We start from the raw sequence: 26439 nt of genomic DNA on the forward strand, positions 1-26439 counted from the left end.
TAAAGCTACCTCTGACTAGAGATGTATAGATAAGAATGGAACCAGGCAACTGCAGTCTACCCAGATGGAAGATGGTGAGAAGGGTTTGGAGAAAGATAATGTGGACATTCGCATAATAGACGGCAGAAAAGTTAAGACAGACCAGAAGGGATAGAACAGCTTTATCAAAATTATATTGGATGCCATTAGTGACTTTGATCAGTCCTTCAGGTGGTGGAAACCTGATTAGAGGGATTGAAATATGGAGCTCTGGGTAAAAGGGGCATGAATTTAGGAGGCCACAACACATTCAAAGAAAGGTGGAGATGGGGCATCAGTTGACAAGGACAAAGAAATCAATGGTTTGTTTTTTTTTGAAAAGAAGAGCTGGGTGACATCAACAGACTTTAAAGTAGGGGAGGGCAGTACACGAGGAGAAAAGAATTATCAGCTAATATGGGGGACTCGGGGGGGGGGGGGGGGGGGGGGGAGGTGGCTGGTCAGCAGGCTTGAAGCAAAGGTGGATATTGTGGGCAAGATCAATTCAGAAAGATGCAAGTGGAAATAGGAGAGAATCTGAAGATGTGTGTCTAGGGCTGGGGCAAGAATAAGTTTGACCTTGTAGGGCAGAGGAAGGAGGAGCTGACCAGACAGTGATAATCTTAATGACAAAGTCCTTGAAGTCAACAGACATTTCTGGAATTGAGTGGAGTAGGTGGAAACTGGCGTATAATGATGATCTGCGATAGCAAATAGCAGCAGTGCTTCCAAGATTTCACTCTACCTTTTTCTTCAACCTTATTTCCATACTCCTCCAGCTGCTAATATTCCCATTTACAATAACTTCCATTTCTGTAGCTCTTTATTATTTATTCTGTATTGCCATATCTCAACCAGAGACTGTCCTTCAGTTAACACAGCTAAAATTCATTATCAGAAGCAGTTCTTCTTGCTACCCAGTCCCTATAATCTGAAGCTTCCTGCAATCCTTTCATCTCTCTCCCCTCTCGACTACATAGTACAATTTTTTTTCTGATTATCAAGGAGGAAATCAGAATGCTTAGTACTTTCTTTCACAAGGTCAACCTAGATAAAAGCAAATTATTCTTGTATAAAATGATGTCATTTTACAGATTAAATATCAGAGGCATTTTTCCTTACATTTCCTTACCACATAGCAGGCCATTTGGCCTACCAAGTCTAAGCCAGCTCTCATAGCAATCCCATTGTCCACTTATTTTTCCATAATCTATTCTCTTTTGGATGCCTATTAATTCTCCTGATTCTCTTGCCACCCATCTACACAATTAACTACTGTAAGTTGCCCTCAACTTGGTAACCAACATGTTTTTTGGATGCAAGAGGAATCCAGAGCACCTGGGTAATGCAGAAACAGGGAGGACTGCACATAGAGACAGCACCAGAGATCAGGACCAAACACAGGTGGTTGAAACTGCAGCAGCAGCAGCACTACGTGTTGTGCCACCCAACCCAAACTACACAACAAGTCCATGGCTGTTTATTGTAACTAAAACAGTTTGGTTTCATGACTAGCAGTGCAGGTATATTCCAGTAATTAAAAGTGACAAAATCTTCAAAAACTCCAATAATACAAAGCTGGCAGCTTCTGCAAGGATTTCCCTGCCAACTTCAGGAAATGAGATGTTATGCTCAGCTAGTGTATGATTGCAAGGTTTTGGCCAAAATTAAATTAATTATACCATTAAGTTTTGCCAAGACCAACATATCAACTTTGCCTCAAGCCAGGCATGATAAAAGATTCTACAGTACATCTATTTTGAGTCACTGACAGACTTTATATATAAAAAATTACAAACAAATATTAGGTAGAAATTACTACTTTCAATCCATCCACAATTTTGAAAAGGCTGGGCAATATGGCCCGATGATTTGTTCTGACCAGATCATTGACCAGAAACATTGATTCTCTCTCTCTCTCTCTCTACAGACGGTGCCCGACTTGATTGTTCTCAGCACTTCTCTTTTTAGTTTGGAGTCCCAACATCTGCAGCATTTTTCTTTTGGACAAATGGTGCTTGACATTACTCTTCAGTTTCCTTCTACATCCTGGAGCCAATTTAAAAAAAATTCTTTCAACCGAACAACATTAATGTAATAAACGATTAAAATTATATTCAATACTATATTTATCAATTTAGTAAGCTCAATTGGCCAGACACAGGCTCATTTTAGGAATTGCCTTTAATTTTTAAATGGAATATTCTTAATAGAAACTCACAATTTGTTCTATTAATCATTCTTTCTGGGAAATGCAACTTTACACCAAGAACAGCTGAAGGACAAGAAACTGGCTTTTATACAGTGCATTCATGGCTACAGGCCATCCCAAAGCACTTTACAGCCAATGTAAAGTAATGTAAAGATAAATCAAGCATAGTCAATGTTGTAGGAACTAGAGCAGACAGCTACCCTAAGACAACAAAAAGGAACATATAATCTGTTTATGCGATTTGGTGATATATGTATTCACTATGATATGAGAGAAAACTCCAGTTCTTCTTTAAAATAGTGCCATTTAAGTCTTTTACATCCTTCAGAGTAGTATTCAAACTGACAACATTCTGAGCCAAGAGAGCTACCAAATGAACCATGATCCATATGATCAGTTCCTTATAGTTTGGCAATATCTAGTTTTATGGTGTTGACTTAGGATCTATACCAACGTAAACACTGGCTCCACTGTCTGCAGCATCTGGTCACCACTATATTGCCACCTCAAGTGTATTGTTACTACTTGTGAGGATGTGACTTTTAGTCACAGTATTATCCAAAGCAAGGGATTGTGGAAAATGCATCTCAAATCTGACAGCCCTTATAAGTTAGTCTCCAATCTACATTTGCTACACAAAACATGCAAACCATGATTCTAACTAACAGGTCCAATTTACCCAATCCTAGTGCAGGTTGGGGCAAAGCAAGGCTGTGTCTTCACTCCTACCTTCTTTTTAATCTTCCTTGCTACAATGAGGGGCAGGTCATGCCTCACACGCCTAATTGAGTTTTTTTTTTTGAGAAGGTGACAAAACAAATTGAAGGTAGAGTGGTGGATGTGGTGTATATGGACTTTAGTAAAGTGCTTGACAAGGTTCCCCATGGTAGGCTCATCCAAAAAGTCAGGAGGCATAGGATCCATGGAGACTTGGCTGCGTACATTCAGAATTGGCTTGCCCACAGAAGACAGAGGGTGGTAGAAGATGGAGAGTCTTCTGCCTGGAGATTGGTGACCAGTGGTGTTCCACAGGGATCCGTTCTGGGACCCCTACTCTGATTTTTATAAATGACTTGGAGGAGGAAGTGAAGGGATGGGTTAGTAAGTTTGCAGGTGACACAAAGGTTGGAGGTGTTGTGCATAACATAGAAGATTGTTGTAGGTTACAACAGGATATAGATAGGATGCAGAGCTGGATGGAGGAGTGACAGATGGAGTTCAATCTGGAAAAGTGTTAAGTGATCCACTTTGGAAGAACAAACTTGAAGGCAGAGTATATGGTTAATGGCAGGATTCTGAGCAGTGTGCAGGAACAGAGGGATCTTGGGGACCAAGTCCATAGATCCCTCAAAGTTGCCACGCAAGTTGATAGGGTGGTTAAGGCACATGGTGTGCTGGCCTTTATTAGTGGGGGATAGAGTTCAAGAGCCACGAGGTAATGTCGCAGCTCTACAAAACTCTGGTTAGACCACACTTGGAGTATTGTGTTCAGTTCTGGTCGCCTCATTATAGGAAGGATGTGGAAGCTTTAGAGACGATGCAGAGGAGATTTACCAGGATGCTGCTGGGATTAGAGAACATTTCCTATCAAGAAAGCTTGAGTGAGCTAGGGCTTTTCTCTTTGGAGCGATGCAGGATGAGAGGTGACTTGATAGAGGTGCACAAGATTATGAGGGGCATAGAAAGAGTGGACAGTCAGCACCTTTTCCCAAGGGTGGCAAGGGCCAATACCAGAGGACATTAGTTTAAGGTCAGAGGAGGAAAGTTTAGGGAAGATGTCAGAAGTAGTTTTTTTTTAAAAAGAAACAGAAGGAAATTTAAAAGACTCTTAGATAGGCACATGGATGTAAGAAAAAGAGAGATATGGGCTGTGTAGGAGGGAATGGCTAGATGTAGTGGGTTTTTATAGGTCAGCACAACATCATGGGCCGAAGGGCCCATACTGTTCTATAATGTTGCACCTCATCTCCAACAAGCTCCCCATTGGGGTGGAACTAATCTACAGGATGAATGGGAAACTTCCACCACTTCTAGTCAGAAGCCAAAAAAAAAGTAATCATTCAAAGCTCAGTCATCAAGCTGTAATGTGCAAAAGGTACTCATCTATGTGCACTATTGGTGAAGAATATGCAAGGGAATAGCCTTACATACCAAGACAAAGATCCTCTACCAAGCTCCCCCACCCCACCAGTTCCCAACCTTGACAGTAAAGCTCAGGAGCCACCTTTCAGCAAAGGCAAACGCAAGGTATTTGATAAGGTCCCTCATGGTAGGTTGATTCAAAAGATAAAGATGCATGGGATCCAGGGTGAATTGCAAGTTTGGATTCGGAACTGGCTTGCCCATAGAAGACAGAGTAGGGGTGGAACGCTGTTATTCTGTCTGGAGGTCCGTGACCAATGGTGTTCCACAAGGAACAGTGCTGGGAACTCTTGTTTGTGACATATATCAATGAACTGGATGAAAATGTAGATGGGTGGATTAGCAAGTTTACAGATGACACCAAGATTGGAGGAGTTGTGGACAGTGTAAAGGACTATCAAAGAATACAACAGATGTAGATCAGTTACAGATTATGGACAGAGAAATGGCAGATGGAGTTTAATCCAGGCAATTGTGAAGTGTTGCACTGTGGGAGGACAAATGAAAAGGAGAAAGAATACAGTATTTGGTAGTCCCCTTAATAGCATTGAGGTACAGAGGGATCTTGGACTCCAGGTCCATAGTTCACTGAAAGAGGCTACACAAGTGGATAAGGTGGTAAAGAAGGCATATGACATGTTTGGCTTCATTGGTAGGTGTGTTGACTATAAAAGTAAGGAAGTCATTCTGCAGTTATATAAAACTTTAGTCAGACCACACTTGGAGTACTGCATGAAGTTCTGGTTGCCCCATTATAGGAAGGATGTGGAGAGGGTGCAGAAGAGGTTTACCAGGATGCTGCCTGGATTAGAGGGTATGTGCTACAAGGAAAGGTTGAACAAACTTGGGTTGTTCTTCCTAGAGCAGAGGCTGAGGGGAAACCTGAAAGAGGTTTTTAAAATTATGAGAGGCACAAATAGGGCAGACAGTCAGAATCTCACCGCCACCCCCCACCGCCACCAAGAGTAGAAATGTCAAATACCAAAAGACATGCTTTCAAGAGTGGGGGGGGGAGGGAGTTTAAAGGTGACATGAGGGGCAAGTTTTCTTTTACCTAAAACACAGAGTGGTAGGTGCCTGGAATGTGTTACCGGGGGGGGGGGGGGGGGGGTAGTAGTGGAAGCAGCCAGTTTGGTCCCGACCTTCCAACTGCTTCAGCAACATGTACTGTCTACAGCAGGCACCTCAAAGCACTACAGAGACAACACCATCCTTCAAATATACTGGGAGGATAAGTGAACTAACATCAGTGACCTCTCACAGGCCAACACTAAGATTTTAATTATATCATGCAGGTTGCTATGAGTGAACCACATCATTCACATACCCAATACCAGACTCTAAACCAGGCCCTTTACTCAACTACATCACTGCAAAAAAAATTTCCAGAAGGACTGGAAAAATATTTCAAGAGTGTTTTCACATCCACATGTAAAAAAAAGTAACTTCCCCACCAATTCATGGGAATCCCCAGCCTATGACCACTGAAAATAGAGAAGGAACATCCAAGGCAGCACTGAACAGTTTCTTCAATCAGAGCAAGAAGAGGCCAAGCAGGAACAGGAGATTAGAATCGACCACCTACCCACTCCCTCCTGTCCCACTTATGGCAGTGTCTGCAGATCCTGCACAGGTCATATCAACCACTTCACAACCCACAAAGCAGAGTGAAAGCAAATCATTTTTCACCCTGACAGAATGCATAGGAGAAAGGGAACTATACCAGCAAAGGCTCTGTCGTCAGTCTGTAGTATCTGTCCCATCACAATATTACCACCTTGGGCATAGCTTCACACCCAGTGGGAGAGAGATTTTTAGGTGCACTTTTATCCTATTATGATTAAAATAAGTCAACTTTAATACATTGGTCATCCTCAATGTGCAGTTTTTACTTCATCTTGTCCTCAAGGTACCAACGATAAACATTACTTTTGGTGTCTCCCAGTTATAAAGTGCCACTAATTCTACGCTTTTTGTGAACTTTTCATTTCGATTTGCGTCAGGCGTGAAAAAAAATCCAAGAGTCCTCACACCCAACGAGACGCGGGTCGCTTTAAAGGAAGAACTAAAGCACCGCATATTTGTTTCGGTATGACAGGAAGTATATGCCCCGAAACAAAATGAAAAGCAAACACTTCAGGGTCTGTACAAAACAACTTCTGATACTGAGTTTTCCTGTTAAAAAAAGGGTACAATACCGGATGGGTAGTGAGATGGAACATAAATCTGTCCCAGGTAGAATCGGCCAAGCGACTGGGATTTCGCTTTGAAAGGGACACAAGCAGGGAAGCCCCATCCAATATCAAGATGATGCTATTCCCCAGTCCGAGCAGGTCATATGATACCGGCTGAGTGCAGCTGATTTCTTGGTGGAGGAACAATATTGCAGGACCCCGCCCGTCGTCACCCGAAATCCCACAGACTCAGTGTGGGGATACCGCACTCCGCCTCAACAGGTAGAGTCGCTGAGCTACAGCTTAATACATGTCACTAAGAGCGAAAGAACTACCTGGCAATAGCATGCTTCGAGTTTACTGTTTGCATGTGATGGGTCGCAGAGAGGGTCCCTCGGCGGCTTGGGCAACCCTCGGAGGCTTCAGCAATACCGAATCTGCCTTCCCCCGCACCGTGGTCACTCACTGGCTGCGACCATATGCGCAAACTTCCGACAAAACCGCGCCGCCGTGCTTTCACCAACTTTCCTTCTCCCGAAGCTGCAGCAAGCCCGCGCCTCGGTAATTGGTCCGACGCCCCGTCTATCCCCACGGCGCAACAGCCCGAGCCCCCGCCCTCTGCCTGTGCAAGTGGCGAAGGGAGCGACTGGCAGCCCCGCCGCGGATCTTCCACCTCAGCTTCATTCAGGTGCCTAACGTGTCTCCCACAAAAGCTGATCCCACGAAGATCCGGAAAAGTTTACAGTACTTTATAAAAGCTTACTAAATTTGCAAGGTCAGCACTTTTAACCCAATCCCAGATTCAGAAATTGCCATGTTTGAGGGCTGTTTGTATTTATATCAATGCAGATTATTCCGGATAAACCCGCAATAATGTCACGCAAAGTCTTCCAGACAGTCCTGAGTGATTTCAAAGGGAATTATAATCACGAGTAGCGGTGAAGATATTAAAGCGACAACGCCAGTCTCAGGGAGGAGGTGATTGGCTAATTGTACTGCCAATCAAACCAGACCACACTGAAGGTGATTGAGATGATTTTATGCAAATAATTTGTATTTAACTATCCACCACTCACTGCATTTTTCTGGATAAATTATTTTATTGCCAGATGTTGTCTAGTTTATATCATGAATACCATTTTCTCTGATCTATTGTAGGTATTGTGAGTAATTTGGTGTGTGTGTTGTACATTGCAACAGTTTGCTGTGAGCCTTATCCTGCCTCCAGCTGATTGCCTGGCACAATGTTGCTCATGAAATATATAGAATCAAGGGCAGAATTCCTCCTTTGTTTAAATAAACCAATTCCCTTTTTGTTTTGGAAGAGATTTCTGGGATCTACAACAACTTTATTGTGATAAAGGCTCCAAAGTACTTCAGAGATGGAAACAAGAAGCTTGGAGGGATAGAGCGGTGTGAAGTGACTGAACACTCACCCACAGGTGACAGGGGAGAAGAAGATACAAGGCTAAGGGAGGCAATATTAAAAGTCCAGAGCTCATGGATCTGACAAAGAGCTGGAATAGATCCAGGAGGGATTTGTAGAAACATAACATTTTTAGTTCATACAGTTGTCTGCTGATTAGCTTAGTAAGAACCAGGTGGTTTACTGTGGAATTCATAATGAATTGAAGTTTGCATTTGTTGGAAATCCAGAGGTCAAAAATGAGGGCATTAAAGAAGTAGAATCTGAAAGTAAGTAATTCATAGATAAAGATTTAATTAGCACAAGAGGTAATATGTGGGCAAAGAGGGTGATGTTGTGGAAGCAGAAATAAGCATTTTTGGTATTGATTACAACATGGGATATTTTAGTTGCGGTTATTCCACTTGTAGCATCATTTTCCAATAAAAAATCTACTCGTGCTTATCTACAGAGTATCTCAGGCTCCATTTCTAGCTTGTTTTTTTCCTCATTCACATCGTTCAGTGACACTAAGCATGAATGGTATTGATATTGGTTTATTATTGTCACTTGTACCGAGGTACAGTGAAAAACTTGTCTTGCATACCGGTCAATTCATTACACAGTGCAGTTACATTGAGTTAGTACAGAGTGCATTGAGGGTAGCACAGGTAAAAACAGTAACAGTTCAGAGTAAAGTGTCACAGCTACAGAGGAAGTGTACAGCTACAGGTAGACAATAAGGTGCAAGGTCACAACAAGGTATATGTGAGGTCAAGAGTCCATCTCATCATATAAGGGGAAACCGTTCAATAGTCTTATCACAGTGGGATAGAAGCTGTCCTTGAGCCTGGTGGTATGTGCCCTCAGGCTGCTGCCTGATGGGAGAGAAGAGAGAATGACCTGGGTGGGTGGGGTCTTTGATTATGCTGGCTGCTTCACCAAGGTATGAGTCCAAGGCTGGTTTCTGTGACACGCTGCGCTGTGTCCACAACTCTCTGCGGTTTCTTGCGGTCCTGGGCAGAGCAGTTGCCATACCAAGCTGTGATGCATCCAGATAGGATGCTTTCTATGGTGCATCGATAGAAGCTGGTGAGTGTCAAAGGGGACATACCAAATTTCTTTAGCCTCCTGAGGAAGTAGAGGTGCTGGTGAGCTTTCTTGGCCGTGGCATCTATGTGATTGGACCAGGACAGGCTATTGGTGAATGTTGGATCTGTTTCCCTATCCACACTGATACCACTTACATTACATCTGTGCTATACTTCAAAAAGTATATGGCACAGTCACACAACAAGCTGAGAATCACATTGCCTAGGAATTTAAAAAAATAACTTTCTGGAAACACTCAGCATATCAGGCAGCTTCTGTGAGGGGAGAAACAGAATTAACATTTCAGGTTGATAATGTAAAAATCAACATATTTTATGTTGGAGAGAACAAAGTCTCTGAAAAGGTGGAGAACAAGAGAGACTGAATGACACAAATGTGGTGGTGTCAGCTGATAAGAGGATGAGGTTTTTTAATCCTGACAGCAACCAGTTCAGGAAGCAAGTGGTATGTTGGCCTTCATTTTAATAGCTTTTGAGTACAGGAGGAAGGATATCTTGCTAAAATTACCACAGGGCCTTGGTTAAAAACCATAGTTAGGTGCCTTCTGGTCTCCTTACCAGAAAAGGATATACTTGCCATAGAGGTGTGCAGCAAAGGTTCACCAGGACTGATCCTTATGAGGACAGGACTGTCATATGAGGGAAGATTGGGTCAACAGACATATATTCACTAGATTTTAGAAGAATGAGAGGGGATCTCATTGAAACATATAACATTCTGACACAGTTGGAAAGACAGAATGTGGGGAGGATATTACACCAGGCTGGGTTATCTAGAATGAGAAGCCATACGCTCAGGATACAGGGTAAGACCTTTAGGACTAAGATGAGGAGAAATTTCTCTTCACTCAGAAAGTGGTTGAATCTGTGGAATACTCTCCAGAAGATAGTGGATGCCATGTTTCTAAGTTTATTTAAGAAGGAGGTAGGTAGATTTCCAGATCCAAAGGGCAACAAGGGATATGGAGAGAGAGTATGAATATGGGTATTGAGTCAGAGGATTGGCCATGAATAGTGGAGCAGGCTCAAAGGGTTGAATGTCCTATCCCTGATTCTATTTTCTTTGTTTAAATGTTTCTACAACCTGTCTGAAAGAGGTGTAGCTGGAGGGCAATGAATGAAAGACAAGGAGAGGGAAAGACCAATGCTGGAACTGCGAAGATTCAAAGCACTGCAGTTAGTGGAAACAAAGGGAATGCTGGAAATACCCAAGCAGGGCAAACAGCATCTGTGCAGGGAGAAAAAACAGAGTTAATGTTACAGGTTGATCTTTCATCAAAACTTGGGAGTTCTGATAGAAATTGGAAAGGCTGATTACCTAAGATTACTAATTTCAAGTTTGAGCCTGGTTAGAAGGTGAGATACTGTTACTTGAGCTTACATTGGGCTTTATGAAACTGTGTAAGAGACCAAAGACTGAGAGGTCAGAGAGGGAGTGGGATGGAGGGATTAAGTGGTGGGCATCTGGAAGTTTAGGATTTACTCTGTGGACAGAACAGAAATGTTCTGCTTTTCAAGAAAGGCTACCACATCGTAGCATTGAATGTAGGAGGAGACAACATCAAGAGCACCAAATGTAGTACACTAAGAAGTGGATTGCTGCTTCACCTTGAATAATTTTCAGTTTTTAAGTCAGATTTCCAGCAGTTTTTTGCTTTTACATTTAACTTCCCATAAGGACAACATCTTACACTTGTCTGGCTTAAAACTTCATTGGCCATTTCTCTGCCTACATCTCCAAACTGGTCTGTATCCTGTGGAATCCTTAGATAACCTTCATCACTATCCACAACTCTGCCAATTTTTATGTCATCTGCAAACTTACTAATCTGCCCACCTACATTTTCAACCAAATCATTTCTATCTATCACGAACAACAGAGGTCCCAAAACTGATCCTTGCGGAACACCACTGGTCACATACCTCCAGTCAGACTGACACCCCTCCACCATACCCTCTATTTTCAATTATCAAGCCAATATTGAATCCAATCTACCCAGTCTCATTAGAACATAGAACAGTACAACACAGGAGCAGACCCTTCAGCCCATTATGTCTGTGCTGAACATGATGCCAAATTAGATTAATCCCTTCTGCCAGCACATGATTCATGTTCCTCTATTCCAAGCATATTCACATACCTATCTAAAAGCCTCAGAAACCCCACTATTGTATCTGTTTCCACCACCACCCCTGGCAGCATATTCCAGACACCTACCAGTCTCTGGTTAACAAAAAATTTGCCTTACACATCTTCTTTAAACTTTCCCCCTCTCACCTTAAAACTATGCCCTCTAGTATTTGACATTTCTATCCTGGGAAAAAGATTCTGACTGTCTCCCCTATCCTCGGTTCTCCTAATTTTATAAACTTCTATTAGGTCTGCATGTGCCTTAATCTTCTGGATCAGTCGACCGTGAGGGACCTTATCTAACGCTTTACTGAAGTCCATGTGTACATCCACTGCCCTACCCTCATCAATAATCTTTGTCACCTCCACATATGGCATTTTCCCATGCAACCACAGAAAATACAACACCTGTCATTTTGCCTCTTCCTAGCATCCAGAGGGGTGGTATGTTTCTACTGTGATTTACACTGGGCTTCTGAATACTTCATATGGAGGAATGGGTTCCCAATGCCAACCCAAATTTTGTGTCATCATGGGTCAGGAATTCCTACAAATAAGTGGTAACGTGACTTTTCAAGGAGACTTTGCGAACATCCTTGAAACTTTTCTTCTGTCCACCTGGTGACCTCTTATATGATGGAGCTCAGAATAGAGTATTGTTTCAGGAGTCTGATATCAGGCATGTGAACCATATGGATTCATATCAGAGCCAACAGAGTGTAATCAGGGCCTCGATATGGTGGGTGTTGGCCTGGGAAAGGATGCTGACACTAGTTTGCCTACCCTGCCAGAAAAGTTTCTTATTCATGCTCATGCTTTTTGCAGAATCCCCAGAGCTCTGGACTTACTGTTTTGCTCTTCCAAGTACATTGGGTGTGGGGTATCGTTTTTCAATTACCTCATGTCTTTCTTTGTATTGTGAATTACACAGCAACAAGGTACACTCTGAGCACCTTTTGCCTGTTTGGGATACTACTGTGATTTATAACAAGCAATAAAATAAGAGTTACGAGAACGGAAAGTGTCCATAGTGGTTAAAGTACTCAGGGAAGCAGAAAGGTTCATATTGAAGGACTGCAGCTGGACACATAAACAAATACATATAACTTGGCTGCTGCACAGTTGTTTTGGTTCCCAGTTTGTATTTTGGTCAACTTTTAACTAGACAGAAAGTGAAGAATTCTGACTTACTTTATTGAAATTTAGTACATTATATTTATAATAACATTAATAAATCTAACTAAAAGAACTCTTACATAAAGAAACAAATATCACATGCTCAGGTCAACAGGACCAACGTATCTGAAACTGTGCTAACAGCTTTTATTCCAGGTTAGGAAAGTCAGAGGTTTGCCCACTCAATTTTGTCAGCAAGCAGATCTGGTAAATCTTAATGGCTGGGTATTGCTTGCATTCTCTTTGCCAGTTGCCTGACTATAGCCCTGGGTAGTTGACAGGAAGCAGCAGCCCAGCTGTTAAAATCATGTTGCTGAAACCAGAAGAAACAATTCCTTGTGCTAAGAGATAAGGCTGGGAGGATGAGAGTCTGTTTGTTGGTGGGGAACTCAGAATGTTGGACCAGGAGATGCCTCAAGTTTCATTCTGTTCCTTTCTGACCCATGAGAAAACTAAAAAAATGTACCCTCTGCCCTTGGTTCCCATCAGGTTAGGCTGGTGAGAAAGACCAGTTCCAGTTGCAGACCAGACCCTGAGGACTCTGATGGGCTTGAGGCTGGTGTGCTTGCACTTGCAATTTTAATTATTAGGTCTGACTGAGAAGGAGTAATTCATTTGTTCTCTGACTGAGAGAGCAATTGGATCTTGTGTTTACCCCAGGACCATTCAGAAGTAGAAGTATATTTTATGATTTTTCCTTTTTGAAATTTTTGATAATGACTAAAAGCCCTGCAGTTTTGTACTGATAACTATCAATATAGCCCATCCAGTTCTTCATTGGCAAGTATCAATTTCTTTGTTGATTTAGATAGCCAAGTAGTAATACTAGTTCTGACGGACATTTATCCCCCTGGACATTTTTGCAGTTTCAAATATTTCATGTGGGAGGGAGCAGGAAGTGAAATATTGCCCAGGAAGTAATCTCTTTTCATTTACCTGGAAATTCAGTAAAGGAGATATAAAGATGCTGCCTGTGGAAATCACAAGCTAATTTCTCAACTTCAAGCCAAGTATGGCATGATTCACGAATGAGGAATGGTTCCATATTTCTATTATTGCACTTGGCTGCTAGTTAGGAAACAAAATCAATGAGCCTTACAGCTACCTGTAATCAGGAACTTCCTGATGGCAACTAGTCAATTTTAGCAGGAAAGAGGAACCATCGATGTGGCTGAAAATAAAATGATTCGAAACTTGTTAATTTCATAAAAACAGCTTTGCAACAATTTTTCCACAGTAGGTAGATTTTTTTTGTTTGTATCTTTTTTTCTGCTTCCCTTTGTGAATTCTCTCAATACCACTTAAGATTTTAAATGAGCTAGGGTCATATCACAGTGTAAGTAGTCCCAATTGGTATGAACAATCAATATGGCTCACTTCTTACTTTTATTATCAAGCATAAAAAAAATTGAGCAGTGTTCTAATTTATTGTTGCTATGTAGCCAGGCTACTTTTATACAATTTGAATATTTTTATTCTTGCAATCCATCCAGCTTTCATTGACCTTTTTGGTACATATTTTGGCAAATGTGGCTTGCCATCCACTCTTGACTAAATACAGGGTAAAGGCACAATAATTTTTATTTTTGAATTATCTATTAAAGTGATCTGAACAGTATTCATGCACTCCACTGCCAGAGCTGAAACATACTTTTTAATCCAAAAGTGAAACCTTTCAATTTTAAGTATTTGAATTCAAAAGTTTCCCATGTCAGCTTCACTTCTGTTGACTTCGTCATGAAATAGCTTCTCTTTGGATGTGGCCTTTTTAATCACAATGGGATTACAATATAAAGAAGTTATAAGCTTCCAGCAAAAAAAAAGAAACTGCTGGACAAACTTGGCAGGTCAGGCAGCATCTGTCAGTCCAGACTAGAATTCTGGATTTTACGCCTGTTGCATTGAATATTAAAGCCAGGAAGAGATACAGAATTTGTATAGGACATCAGTGAGAATGCATGTTAATAAAAATTCCCATGAATTACAGTTGCAATTCCTGGTATCACAGGCTCACCTGTAATGCAAGTTGCCAGTGTTTATACTTGTGCGCTGAGATGAATGCCAGTAAGCTAGTCGTGGTTCAACCTGACTCCCACACAAGTTCCATTCCACCAGCAGTTGTCAAGTAGCAATCAGAAGCAGGAATGTCAATTTCCTGTCCATAACTTAAGTATGAAGCCAACTGAAATGCTTCTGTTATTTAAAAAATGCTTTTTAATTTTTTTGGTTTAATTGTGTAAATTTAGCATAACACACTAATATTCCAATTGACTCCATAGTTAGGCTAGTTAAGAGTGAATCTAGAAAATTACAATCATCTACAATTGATATTACTTTATTTTACAGGAGATGATATGTGACAAGCATCTTAGTCTTTTGAAAACTTCCAGCTCACTTATTTTTTCCAGAATCAATTTTTAGAAATCAAATTTTATAGTGATCTCTAATCTTCTCACTATTACTATGATTTTATTAAGTGTGGGCCGTGCAAACTGATGACATCATCTTCAATCTCACCACTTCAGGTTTCAGATTTCTTTTTCTTCTTCCCGCTGTATCACTGTCTTCTGATTGGCCATTGTTACCCAATGTCAAGTCTGGTTTGACCAACTACAAGCACCTACTAGATGGCTTTGTTCTTCTAAATCCTGAAAATGTTGGTTTCATGCAATCAATGTTACCATATAAAAAGTGGAGGATTTCTTTAAAATAGATAATTTATTATAAATATGGAAACATCATTAAGAAAGTTTCTAAATTTAAGTCATTAGATTTATGTTAAAAAGAAATGGCTAAAGCAGTTGTCAATGATGAAATTCACCTTCACCTTCAATGCACCAGGTTAATTGGCCGACTGAGGAAAACAATGTCTGAAGATCAAGACCTCTGACCATACACAAAGCTCATGGACCACCAGGCATCATTGATCCCTGAACTCCCATATGTTTCTGAGACCTGGACCACCCACACCATGGTACTAGTACACATCATGGTACTGGAAAGGGACCACCAATGTTGTCTCTGAAAAATCCTCCAAACTCAAAGGAAGGATAAGTGAACCAATATCATTACCCTCTCCTCACTCACAGAACCTGATGTCCTGATTATATTCAGTCAGCTTGGTTGGGCAGGCCATGTTGTTCACATGCCCAACACTAGATCCCTGAAACATGCACTCTTCCCATTATAGAACTCTAGAATTTGCTGCTATTCTCAATTGCTGTAGACTCTCCCACTCATCTACACACTAGGGACAATTTACAGTGGCCCATTAACCCACCAATCTGCATATTTTTGGGATTACTCTCTCAGTACCACTGTGAAGCTTCAGCCCAGATTATTTGCTCTCGTCCCAAGTTATGAATCATTACCATAAACCTCAAATCTTGTGTACAATTAAATTTAACTGCATTTTTGTTATTTCCATATTCAATATATCTAACCTCCATCTCATGGTTAAAACCAATCTCAAATCAAATCCAATTAATTATGAGCATTTCCCTACATAGTGATGTTTGGCACAATCAATCAAACAGTAAATTTTCAACACGGCAACCTTCTTGTAAGGTGCATTGAGGGTGATGACAAATGTCCATAAACCTATTTGCCCCTTGAATTGAAGATCTCTTCATAGCAGGCTGCACCAATTACCAACATGGTCCAGCCCTTATCCCAAAATTAAATTCTAACTACAAGTAGTTATATGTTTGAACTACTTTACTTTAAAAAAAGGTCAATTAATCAGTTACATTAGTGTGAAATGTTAAAAGATTCCCTCATACATATGTAGAGATATTTGTAGCATTCCATTGTGTAAGGCTATGCTTTGATCTCTCCCTTTCTCCCATTTGTCAATTAGTCACCTCTAATGGCATAGAGCTGTGTTTATTGGGCATTTTCTATATCCATTGCCAATATCATTCATGATCAGCAAGTGCAGTTGCAGAGAGTGGGAAGAAATGATGTTTTACTACATTCCTACCTTAATCAACTAACACCCCAGATAAAAAGCAACTGACCTCACCCAGCCCGGGCAGTAAATTTGATCAAATGTGGTCATAATACCAGTAAAGCAATTTTAAAATACAGCCATCCTGACTGGCTTGCTGGGCCATCACCAGAAGGGACAGGCAGTCATTACATTCACCAATTAAGATTTTCCCACAAGAGGACCAAGGACAAGTAAACGCAAGGAAACTAAAATACAAGCTACAGGTGTGTTAAGTGTACATATAGGAATAATCTAGAAACACAGTTGGTTATAATCTTGTCAGGCTACCTATAAATAATGCACTCCAAGGCTAAAGTCAAAACCAGTCAAGCACTTTGATATGAAACTCATGTTGGTTATGGCAGCATATGATGCAATGAGATTGAAAATTTAGTCTCCAAACTAGATAAATGAATACTGAAAAACTGTCAATTACAATATTAAATTCACATTGAATACATTGCAGGAACAGTTGAGTCAGTTATTCTGCATTTAAAAACTAACAGATTACAAAAATGACCAATACAAGAATAATTCTTTATTAGGAAGCATTATCTGATGTTTTTGTTTACTTTCTTTATTTTTAAGACTTCAGTACAAAAAGACAAAGGAAGAAAATTCTCTCACTCAGCTTAATTTATAGCTCATAAAATACAAAATGCATCAGGTAATTTGAAGTTTATAAAAGGCACTCTACAAGGTCTTTTGTAATAACAAAAGATAGTCTGCAAAAACTAAGTATGAAGATATATTAAATAATGCCATGCGGAAATTAACGAAGCAAGACATCTGCTTATTGATTTATAGAAGCAACGACATTGCATTGTTCATAATTCTTACAATACAAAATGATTTTTAACACTACAGGACACTTTACTGTATTGACGCCTCAGGCACCTTAAGTATAATACAGTAGTGAACCCATCCCTCAGAATGTCAACATAATGAAGACAAAAAGAAAAATCCCAGCTCCTACAAAATTTCTTCTAGATTCATTGCAGACCTACACTAAAAAACTTTGGTCCTTAAAAATTTCACTATCTGAAAATGTATTTAAATATTGTGTTATGTCACTTCTTTAATAAACATGGTATTGCAATATCTCAAGGAGTCTCTGTAGTTAGGACCAGATCTGATCTCCAGTTTGTATTAAGTGGCTGGTGGACAGGACTTGGGTAATGAAGAGAAAAAAAAACACTCAGTTCTTGTAACCACTCCTTGTCTTTGTAGTGGTAACTGCTGGAAGAGCAAATGTGGGTTAACTTCAGCTGGGATAGGCCACAGTGGAATAAGTACCCAGTATCCGTACAAATGTACCCCAGATATCAGAACATGGACAAAAAGGGCACAAGACTGCACAAAACTAACACCATTAACCATTAAAAAAGGCATTTCATTCTAAAGTAAAATAAAATGATTCTCCAAATTAGTAGTTATTCTTCCAAAATATAAATTGCATTATTCAGATGACATTGTGGTATATTGACTGTCACAACTAGTGCTGGTAATTTAGAATAAATCATTACTACATGAACTTCATTTGTTAATTTATCAATTAATCCATTACAAAATACAACTTTCCTTGGAAAACAAATATTAAAGGCAAACAGCAAAAAGCTATTTATGTTAAAGGATAAACCTGGTAATGAATTCCCCATTTTTGAATTGTGGGACTTCAAATGAAAATGTGCATTGTCATTGTTACAAAAGGGAATTTTTTTTCTGGTACATAAAAAACTCCAAGTTCCTCACTGTTAATGCCAATCAAACAGCCATCCCTACCTCTTGATGCACAGAACAGTGGATTTGAAATGGGGAGTGGAGTTTATTTGGAGGCAGCAACAGAAAAGTGTTGTGGCTGAATTATATTGGAGATTGGAATCTCCAATATAATTCAGTCATTATAACACATTTTTGAATGGCTAACATCCACGTACAAAGAACTGCCCCTTTAAATGGATTTGGGGGTTACACATTACACATCTGAAAACTATTTACAATCATTCAACTTAAAATTCTACAATAAACATTTGCTAAAGTCTAAACTTCATTCTGTTTAGCCGTAAACCACATCAAACATTGTAAAACTGTATGAAGTTCAAAATGTATTAGATTTGAATGTCAAATCAGAATATAGATTTGAGCATAAGATCAATTAAAGGCAGTTTTTTTTAAAATTATTGTTCCAACTAAAATTACAATTACATCTTCCCCAGCAGGCACAGTAGTGCAATTATCTGCAATACCTTATCTGTAACTATGTATGTGTCCAATGCTGATCTAAACCTATCTGTTAAATCTAGCCTCCACCTCATAGGCATTGTCAAATCAATATAAGAGATTGTACAAAACTTGTCATTGTTTTATTCTCTAAGATGTCATGTATTTTATCTTGAGAAGCAGGTTTAAATAGTGACAAACAAAAACCATCAATTAAACATGTGGTTTTCCATTGATCACAATGATCAATATATTAAGATACATGATGGCCCAATCAATATATAGAATTAAATATCACTTATTATGCATTTAAAAGCATCATATTAGAGTCAATACAAAGATATTTTAAACTTTGTGATCAAACTCTGATCCCATTCAGGCTGAAAGAACAGTGCATTTAAACAATGACATTTGTTCAATGCCCAATAAGATTTTTTTAATATCGTAGTGAGTTAAATATACAGAGGTCTCAACTTTTTCCACACACTAGGATTATGATGTGGTTGAAAAATTGCAAATGCAGGGTTTGTTAATGGATGTAAAGTTGAAGAGGTAAAGTGGCAATGCATCCCCTATCATGCATAATGTTATAGGGTTACTGCACCATGTACACGTCTGTCAGCTTCTATCTTACACAGTCCAGATACTGTTGACTTTGTTGGGAGAACAGGTGGATCATCTTCCCCTGTAAGTGGAAAGAAATCATGCAAGCAGTTACAATTAAATGGTGCTCCGAGAAGACATTAACATTTGGTATTTATACTTGGAGTAGGGAGAAGACAAAATTTACCCCTACCCTTTTATTTAAATTATCAGATCTGAATCCAAATCAGGCATTTGATATAATCTGGTCTGGGGTTTAGGACAGAACAAAGAGCAATAGATCTCCTCTAGTCTATAATCTGATGAGTAATGGACATACTATAGAGGGAGGGGGCAGCAGTGTCGTAATTTAATACTGTAGCTTGTTCAAGTATTTTTACTGTTTATATATAAAAGAAACCAGCAAAAGTAACACACCTGCTCCCAACACCCAACCCTCAGTGATACTCTTACCAAGATACTTTAAACCCATTGATGAAACTTCTAAATTTGTAATTGGTTAGCAGGATAACCAAAATCTCCACTGATTAACAACCACAGATGGCCCAAAATTCCAGTCTCCAGATGGTCTTTTCCTTTTTGTTCATATAATGACCTTTGCAAGTTTGTTGAAATATCCTACCAGTCAATTAACTTATTGTAGAATGCAATAGCTTAACACAGTCAATCTTCCTCCTTTAGAATAGCATCCCAAAATAGTAAACTTTTGTTTTTTCTCAAAAGAAAAAGAATTTGCATTCCTTATTGGAGCTGCCATATATTAAAATGTAATACCCCTTCGTGGAAGTACATTGAAGATATAAGGAAAAAGAATAGCGAAATGGACCCAAGTGGATAACTCTTTCAGTGAGCTAGCACAGGTGTGAAGGGCTGAATGGCTTCATATCACACAGTAGATATTCTCTATCAAATATAGTAATAGTTTACCAGAGTGGACTTTCTTCTTGTCGGTTGCCCAGCAACAATAAAGGGTTATGTAATGCTCCCATTAAGAAGACACTTACCTCATTTTCTTAATGTGCAACATTTGAACTTGACCATTGTAAGGAAAGGATTAGCAAGCAGCAGGAAGTTTGCCAATGTAACATTGTTAATAATTTGCCTTTTATAATTTAGCCTTTGTGTGATACAGGGAAGTTGGATTCTTAAACTGCAGAAGCTTAAAATAACTGATGATATTTTAATTGTATAGCTTCACAGCAATCCCTCATTGGTAACAATGGAACTTGTTAACCAATATTGATCCTTGCAGCACAGGCAGTTCTACTATGTTTTTTAGGGAATAATCATCCAAAAGAGAATGGATCTTAATAAGCTTTGCTGGTTGAAGACATGATAGCGGGTACTTAGCCCATGATTGAGAAAAAAGTAATCATTAAAATAGCCGGGGGCGAAAAAGCAGGAGTGGAGAAAGAATTGAGGTAAACCTGCAGAAATAAAAACATCTGTTTAAAAGATGACCTTTTTAGTTCAAATTTATGTAGTATTCTCAGAAATATGCAATAAAATAACAAACATAAGGATCTCATTAGCTCAAAGGCAATACAACTCGTTAGTGAAGAAATCTTATTATCTGCAAAGCTTTCCTTTAAAAAAAAGAGCATTTTCACTGTTTAAGCATAAGTAAATAATGTAAAGACTTGCTGATTGTTGCATAAGACGGGGAAGGAAAGGTTAAAAGTATCAAATTTTAATATTACTTTGGGTTACCTAGTTTGATAAGACTTGAATACTGAAAAAGACTACAATGCTTCATATTTCCCAATCATCATTATTTACAATTAAGCATGTACCATTGCAAATACAACATGTAGCTCCTCTCAGACCACATGGATTGGTTGAAGCAGCAGTTGGATTCACTGAGGAGCATACAGGAGGCAGAGTGTGTCATAGATAGTAGTTTCAGAGAGGTGTCACACCAAAGCTTCAGTCAGGTAGATGAGTGACTGCCTGGAGAGGTAGGCAGGTAGTGCAGGAATCTCCTGTATCTGTCCCCCTCTTAAATGAGTATATCAGTTTGGATACTGTTGGGGGGAATAGCCTGTTTGGGGGAATAGAAGCAGCAGCCAAATCAGTGGCACTACAACTGGCTCTGCTGTAATGCAGAGTAGGGCAAAGTCTAGATGAGCAATAGTGATGGGGAACACTTTAGTCAGGGGCACAGACAGGTGTTTATGTGGCTGCAAGAAGAACTCCAGGGTGGTGTGTTGCCCCCCGGTAGCAAGGTCGAGCATATCTCTGAGCGGGCAAAGGACATTTTGAAAGGAGAGGGTGAGCAGCCAGAGGTTGTGGTCCATATTGGTTCTAACAACATAGGCAGGAACACAGATGAGTTCCTGAAAAAAGAATTTGGGAGTTAGAAAGCAAGTTAAAAGACTGGACCTCTAGGGTTGTAATCTCAGGATTACACCATATCATGAGCTAGCAAGGCAAGAAATAGGAATATAGTACAGTTAAATGCATGGCTAAGGGGCTGGCACAGGTATATGGATCATTGGACTCTCTTCCAGGATAAGTGGGACCTGTACAAGAGGGGCAGGTTGCACCTGAACTGGAGGGACATCAATATCCTGGGAGGGAGATTTGCGGGTGTTACTCAGGAGGATTGAAACTGGTCTGGCAGGGGTATGTGATCCAAAGCAGTCATGTGGCAGATGGAAAAGTTAAGGATAATATAAATGTTAAAGCGTGCAAGTTCAGTAGATCAGACAACCAGGGGCTAGACAGGGAGAGAGGGAGGTATGAAAGACTAAGCTGCATTTATTTTAATGCAAGAAGCCTGACAGGTAAGGCAGAAGAATTCAAGACATGCATTAGTACATGGGACTGGGATATTATAGCCATAAGAGAAACATGGTTGAGGGAGGGGTAGGACTGGCAGCTCTATGGTCCAGGGTACAGATGCTACAGGCATGATAGAGTATAAGAGAGGATGAGTTGCATTTTGGATTAGGGAGAACATCACAGCAGTACTTAGGGAGGATATTCTTGGGGGATTGTCCAATGAGGCTATATTGGTGGAACATAGAAATAAGAAGGGGATGATCACTTTGATGGGATTGTATTTTAGTTCCCCCTCCCCCCCAATAGTCCATGGGAATTAGAAGAACAAATACATAGGAGATTGCAGACAGCTGTAAGAGTAACAGGATTGTAATGGTAGGTGATTTCAACTTCCTGCACATTGACTGGGACTGTCATAGTGCAAAGGACTTGGATGGGGCAAAATTTCTTAGGTGTCCAGGAAAGTTTTCTCAAACAATATGTAGATGGCCCTACAAGAGAGGGGGGGGGGCAACATTGGACCTCGTATTGGGAAATGAGGCAGGGGCAAATGATTGAGGTGTCAGTGGGGAAGCACTTTGGGACTAGTGACCATAATTCTATTTGTTTCAAAATAGTTGTGGAAAAAGATAGGACTGATCCACAAGTTAAAGTCCTAAACTGGGGCAAGGCAAATTTTGAAGGCATTACACCGGAACTTGCAAAGGTTGATTGGGAAAGGATGTTTGCAGGGAAAGGATGTTAACAGTGAGATAGGGAGAGCTCAGGGACAATAGGTTCTTATTGGAGTGAAGGGCAAGGCTGGCAGGAGTAGGGAACCCTGAGTAACAAGGGATATTGAGGCTCTGATCTGGAAAGGGAGGCATATGATAGGTGCAGGCAACTGGGATCAAGTGAATCCCTTGAGTATAAGAGATGTAGGAGTGCACTTAAGAGGGAAATCAGGAGGGCAAAAGGAGGACATGAAATAGCTTTGGCAAATAAGGTAATGGAGAATCCTAAGAGGTTCTACAAGTATATTAAGAGCAAAAGGGTAACGAGGAAGAGAATAGGTCCCCTTAAAGATCAATGTGATCATCTATGTGTGGAGCCACAGGAGATGGGTGAGGTCTTAAATGAATATTTTTCATCTGTATTTACTGTGCAGAAGGTCATGGAAGCTAAGGAATTAAGGGAAATGAATAGTGACATCTTGGAGCGCGTACACATTACAAAAGAGGAGCTACTAGCTGTCTTAAAACATGTTAAGGTGGATAAATCCCTGGGCCTGACCAACTGTATCCTCGGACATTGTGGGAAGGCAGGGATAAAACTGTGAGGGTCCTGGCAGAGATATTTGCATCACCATTAGTCATTGGTGAGGTACCAAAAGACTGGAGGTTGGCAAATGCACCTTTATTTAAGAAGAGCTGCAAGGACAAGCCAGGGAACTGTCAGCCAGTGAACCTAACATCAGTGGTGTGAAAGTTACTGGAGGGGATTCTGAGGGACAGGATCTACCAGATTTGGAAAGGCAAATACTGATTTGGGATAGTCAGCCTGGCTTTGTTCGAGGGAAGCCGTGTCTCACAAATTGGATTGAGTTCTTTGAAGAGATGACGAAGAGGATTGACAAGGGCAGGGTGGTCGATGTTGTCTACATGGGCTTTAGCAAGGCCTTTGACAAGGTCCCGCATGGTAGGCTAGTCTGAAAGATTAGATCACATGGGATCCAGGGTGAGCTGGCCAATTGGATACAAACTTGGCTTGGTAGAAGGAGTCAGTGGGTGGTGGTAGAGTGTTGCTTTCAGATTGGAGTCCTGTGACCAGTGGTGTGCCACCGGGTTCGGTGCTAGGTCCACTGTTGTTTGTCTTCTATATTGCCGATTAGATGAGAATATAGTTAGCATGGTCACTAAGTTTGTGGATGACACCAAAATTGGTGGCATAGTGGACAGCGAAGACGGTTATCTAAGATTATGATGGATCCTAGAGAAACTGGTGAAGTGGGCCAAAGAATGGCAGATGGAATTTAACCTGGACAAGTGCGAGGTGTTGCACTTTGGTAAGTTAAACCAGAGAAGGAATTGCATTGTAAATGGCAGGGTCCTGTAGAACAGAGAGACCTATGGGGAAAAGGTACATAGTTCCCTGAATGTAGACAGGGTGGTGAAAGTGGTGTTTGGCACTGAGTACAGGAGTTGGGACATCTTGTTGCAACTGTACAAGTCATTGGTGAGACCACACTTGGAGTATTGTGTGCAATTCTGGTTGCCCAGCTATAGGAAGGATGTCATTAAGCTGGAAAGGGTGCAGAAAAGATTAATGAGGATGTTACTGGGACCGGAGGGCTTGAGTTATAAGGAGGGGCTGGATAGGCTGGAAATTTTTCCCTGTAACACAGGAAACTGGGTGACCTTACAGAGGTATATAAAATCATGAGGGCATAAATAGTTAATTTTATTGTAGTATCTATTTACTTACGCCTTGGATGTTCTGTTCATTCCATTAATAAGGTTCTTGACATGTTAAGGTCAGATGTTAATAGATTTAAGTCTAGGTCACAGTCTTTTTCCCAGGGTAGGGGAGTCTAAAACTAGAGGGCATAGCTTTAAGATGAGAGGGGAAAGATTTAAAAGGGACCCAAAGGGCAACTTTTTCCACACAGAGGGAAATGGGTATATAGAACGAGCTGCCAGAGGAAGCTGTAGAGATGGGTACAACTGAAAATACTTAAAAGACATGTAGACAAGTGCAATGGATAGTAAAGGTTTAGAGGGACACGGGCCAAATGCAGGTAAATTGGGCTCAGGTAGACAACTTGGTCAGCATAGACAAATTGGGCTGAAGGACCTGTTTCTATGTTGTGTAATTCTATGACTCTAAACTTAAATCTATTAACATCTGACTTTAACATTTCAAGAACCTTATGACGTGGAGTGAACATCCAAGACATAAGGAAATACGTACTATAATTAAGTTAATGTAAAAATATCCCTTGGTAGATGGAAAAATATCAACTCCCTGTTAATTTTCACATCAAACATTTGAAACACCTGCTTAATTTGCAAGAAGATGGTATCTCTCTGTTTTTGGGTGCTTATAAAGTGAGGCATCAAATGAATGACTGGTACTTTCCTACAAGAATGAATGAAAATTAGAGAGTAACCTGCACAGGGGAATGCAAACAACTGGGAGTGGAGGGTGCACTGGACAGGATTTTTTAAACAAATTCATAACAGATTTCTTTAGTGAAGCCAGATAAAAATACCACTTTAAAGTGGTATATTTAATAATTAATGGCAACTAATTAATTAATCTCAATGAGTTTTTAAAGAACAGTTCTGAGATTATTACAATTCACTTTGATTCACATACTCTCAAACTACATGAAAGATTAATGGATCTTCAATGCTCAATTAGTTACTGATACAAAACATAACTGAATACTTAAAGTGTTTTATAACAAGTTTCTTTTTACTTTATTTACAATAAGGGCAAAAGCTTCTGCCGTTGGATAGTCAGGGACGAAACTGCAAACGTACTCCTTTTCCATGTGGTTCCAACATTTTGATACGACTGCACCCTCTTAAGGCTGTGGAAGGTTGTTGCACAACTATACCAAAAATGACTCAACTGGCAGGAGAGATACTTTTGGAAGCCTGCATCAGAAAAACAATCCCACTGTCTTACTATGGCAGTGAGAGATACCTAACACAGCTTTTCAAATGGAGATTAAAAATCAGGCAGGGTACATGATAGATCAAATTGTACAACGATTGTGGAAATGACCTTAGTAGGTTAAATAACGTTTGCTCCCATTGCTCTTTATGTGCATCTTGAAAAGTGAAAATAAAGTTATGATTTTAAATTTCCTAGTATCATGTGATGATCAAATCATAACCTTCATTAAGGTTTAGATTATTGAAGCAAACCAACTTATTTCTTGATTTATTCCAATGTTTGGGACATGATGACCATCTGTACTGAAAAGCAAAAAAAAACTGCAGGTGCTGGAAATCTCAAATAACAAGAGAAAATGCTGGAAATACTCAGCAAATCAGGCTCCATCAGTGGAGAAGGAAACAGAACTGATGTCTCAGAGTAATAACTCTTCATCAGGAAAGGTAAGCAAATAAAGTATGTTTTACGTTGCAAAGAAATCAGAAGGGTGGAGAAGTCACAGGGAGTGTCTTCAAAAAGGGTGCAAACCAAAAGAAACTGACTGACACAGATGGCATTAGTGTTGACAGAGATGGCGATGAAGACTTGTTAAGTGCAGATGATCTTTGGAGGAGATGTGAATAGTGGGAGATGAATGAAACTAGGAAAGATAGAGGGATAAAAATGCTAGAATTGCGAGATACAGAACACATTGAAATAAGTGAGAATGCTGGAAATAGCCAGCAGGTCAGGCAGCATCTGTGGATTTAAAAAAAATGGGAGTTAATGTTACAAGTTGATGAACCTATTTCTCCATAGTTATTTATGA

General features: G+C 40.1%; 2 protein-coding genes across 2 annotated transcripts in view; both read right to left on the bottom strand.

The window, feature by feature from the left end:
* The window catches only part of arhgef3 (Rho guanine nucleotide exchange factor (GEF) 3), a 230507-nt gene extending 223139 nt beyond the window's left edge, over positions 1-7368 (bottom strand). The window contains exon 1 of the mRNA XM_052017800.1: positions 6882-7368. Within this exon, the coding sequence (XP_051873760.1) occupies positions 6882-6916 (35 nt within the window). The 5' untranslated portion in view covers positions 6917-7368. The remainder of the gene's footprint in view (positions 1-6881) is intronic.
* Positions 7369-16946: 9578 nt separating this feature from the next.
* il17rd (interleukin 17 receptor D) overlaps positions 16947-26439 on the bottom strand; it is a 79575-nt gene continuing 70082 nt past the window's right edge. The window contains exon 11 of the mRNA XM_052017799.1: positions 16947-19266. Coding sequence (XP_051873759.1) covers positions 19169-19266 — 98 coding nt within the window. The 3' untranslated portion in view covers positions 16947-19168. The remainder of the gene's footprint in view (positions 19267-26439) is intronic.

Source organism: Pristis pectinata, chromosome 6, assembly GCF_009764475.1.
Source record: "Pristis pectinata isolate sPriPec2 chromosome 6, sPriPec2.1.pri, whole genome shotgun sequence".
Taxonomy (NCBI): domain Eukaryota; kingdom Metazoa; phylum Chordata; class Chondrichthyes; order Rhinopristiformes; family Pristidae; genus Pristis; species Pristis pectinata.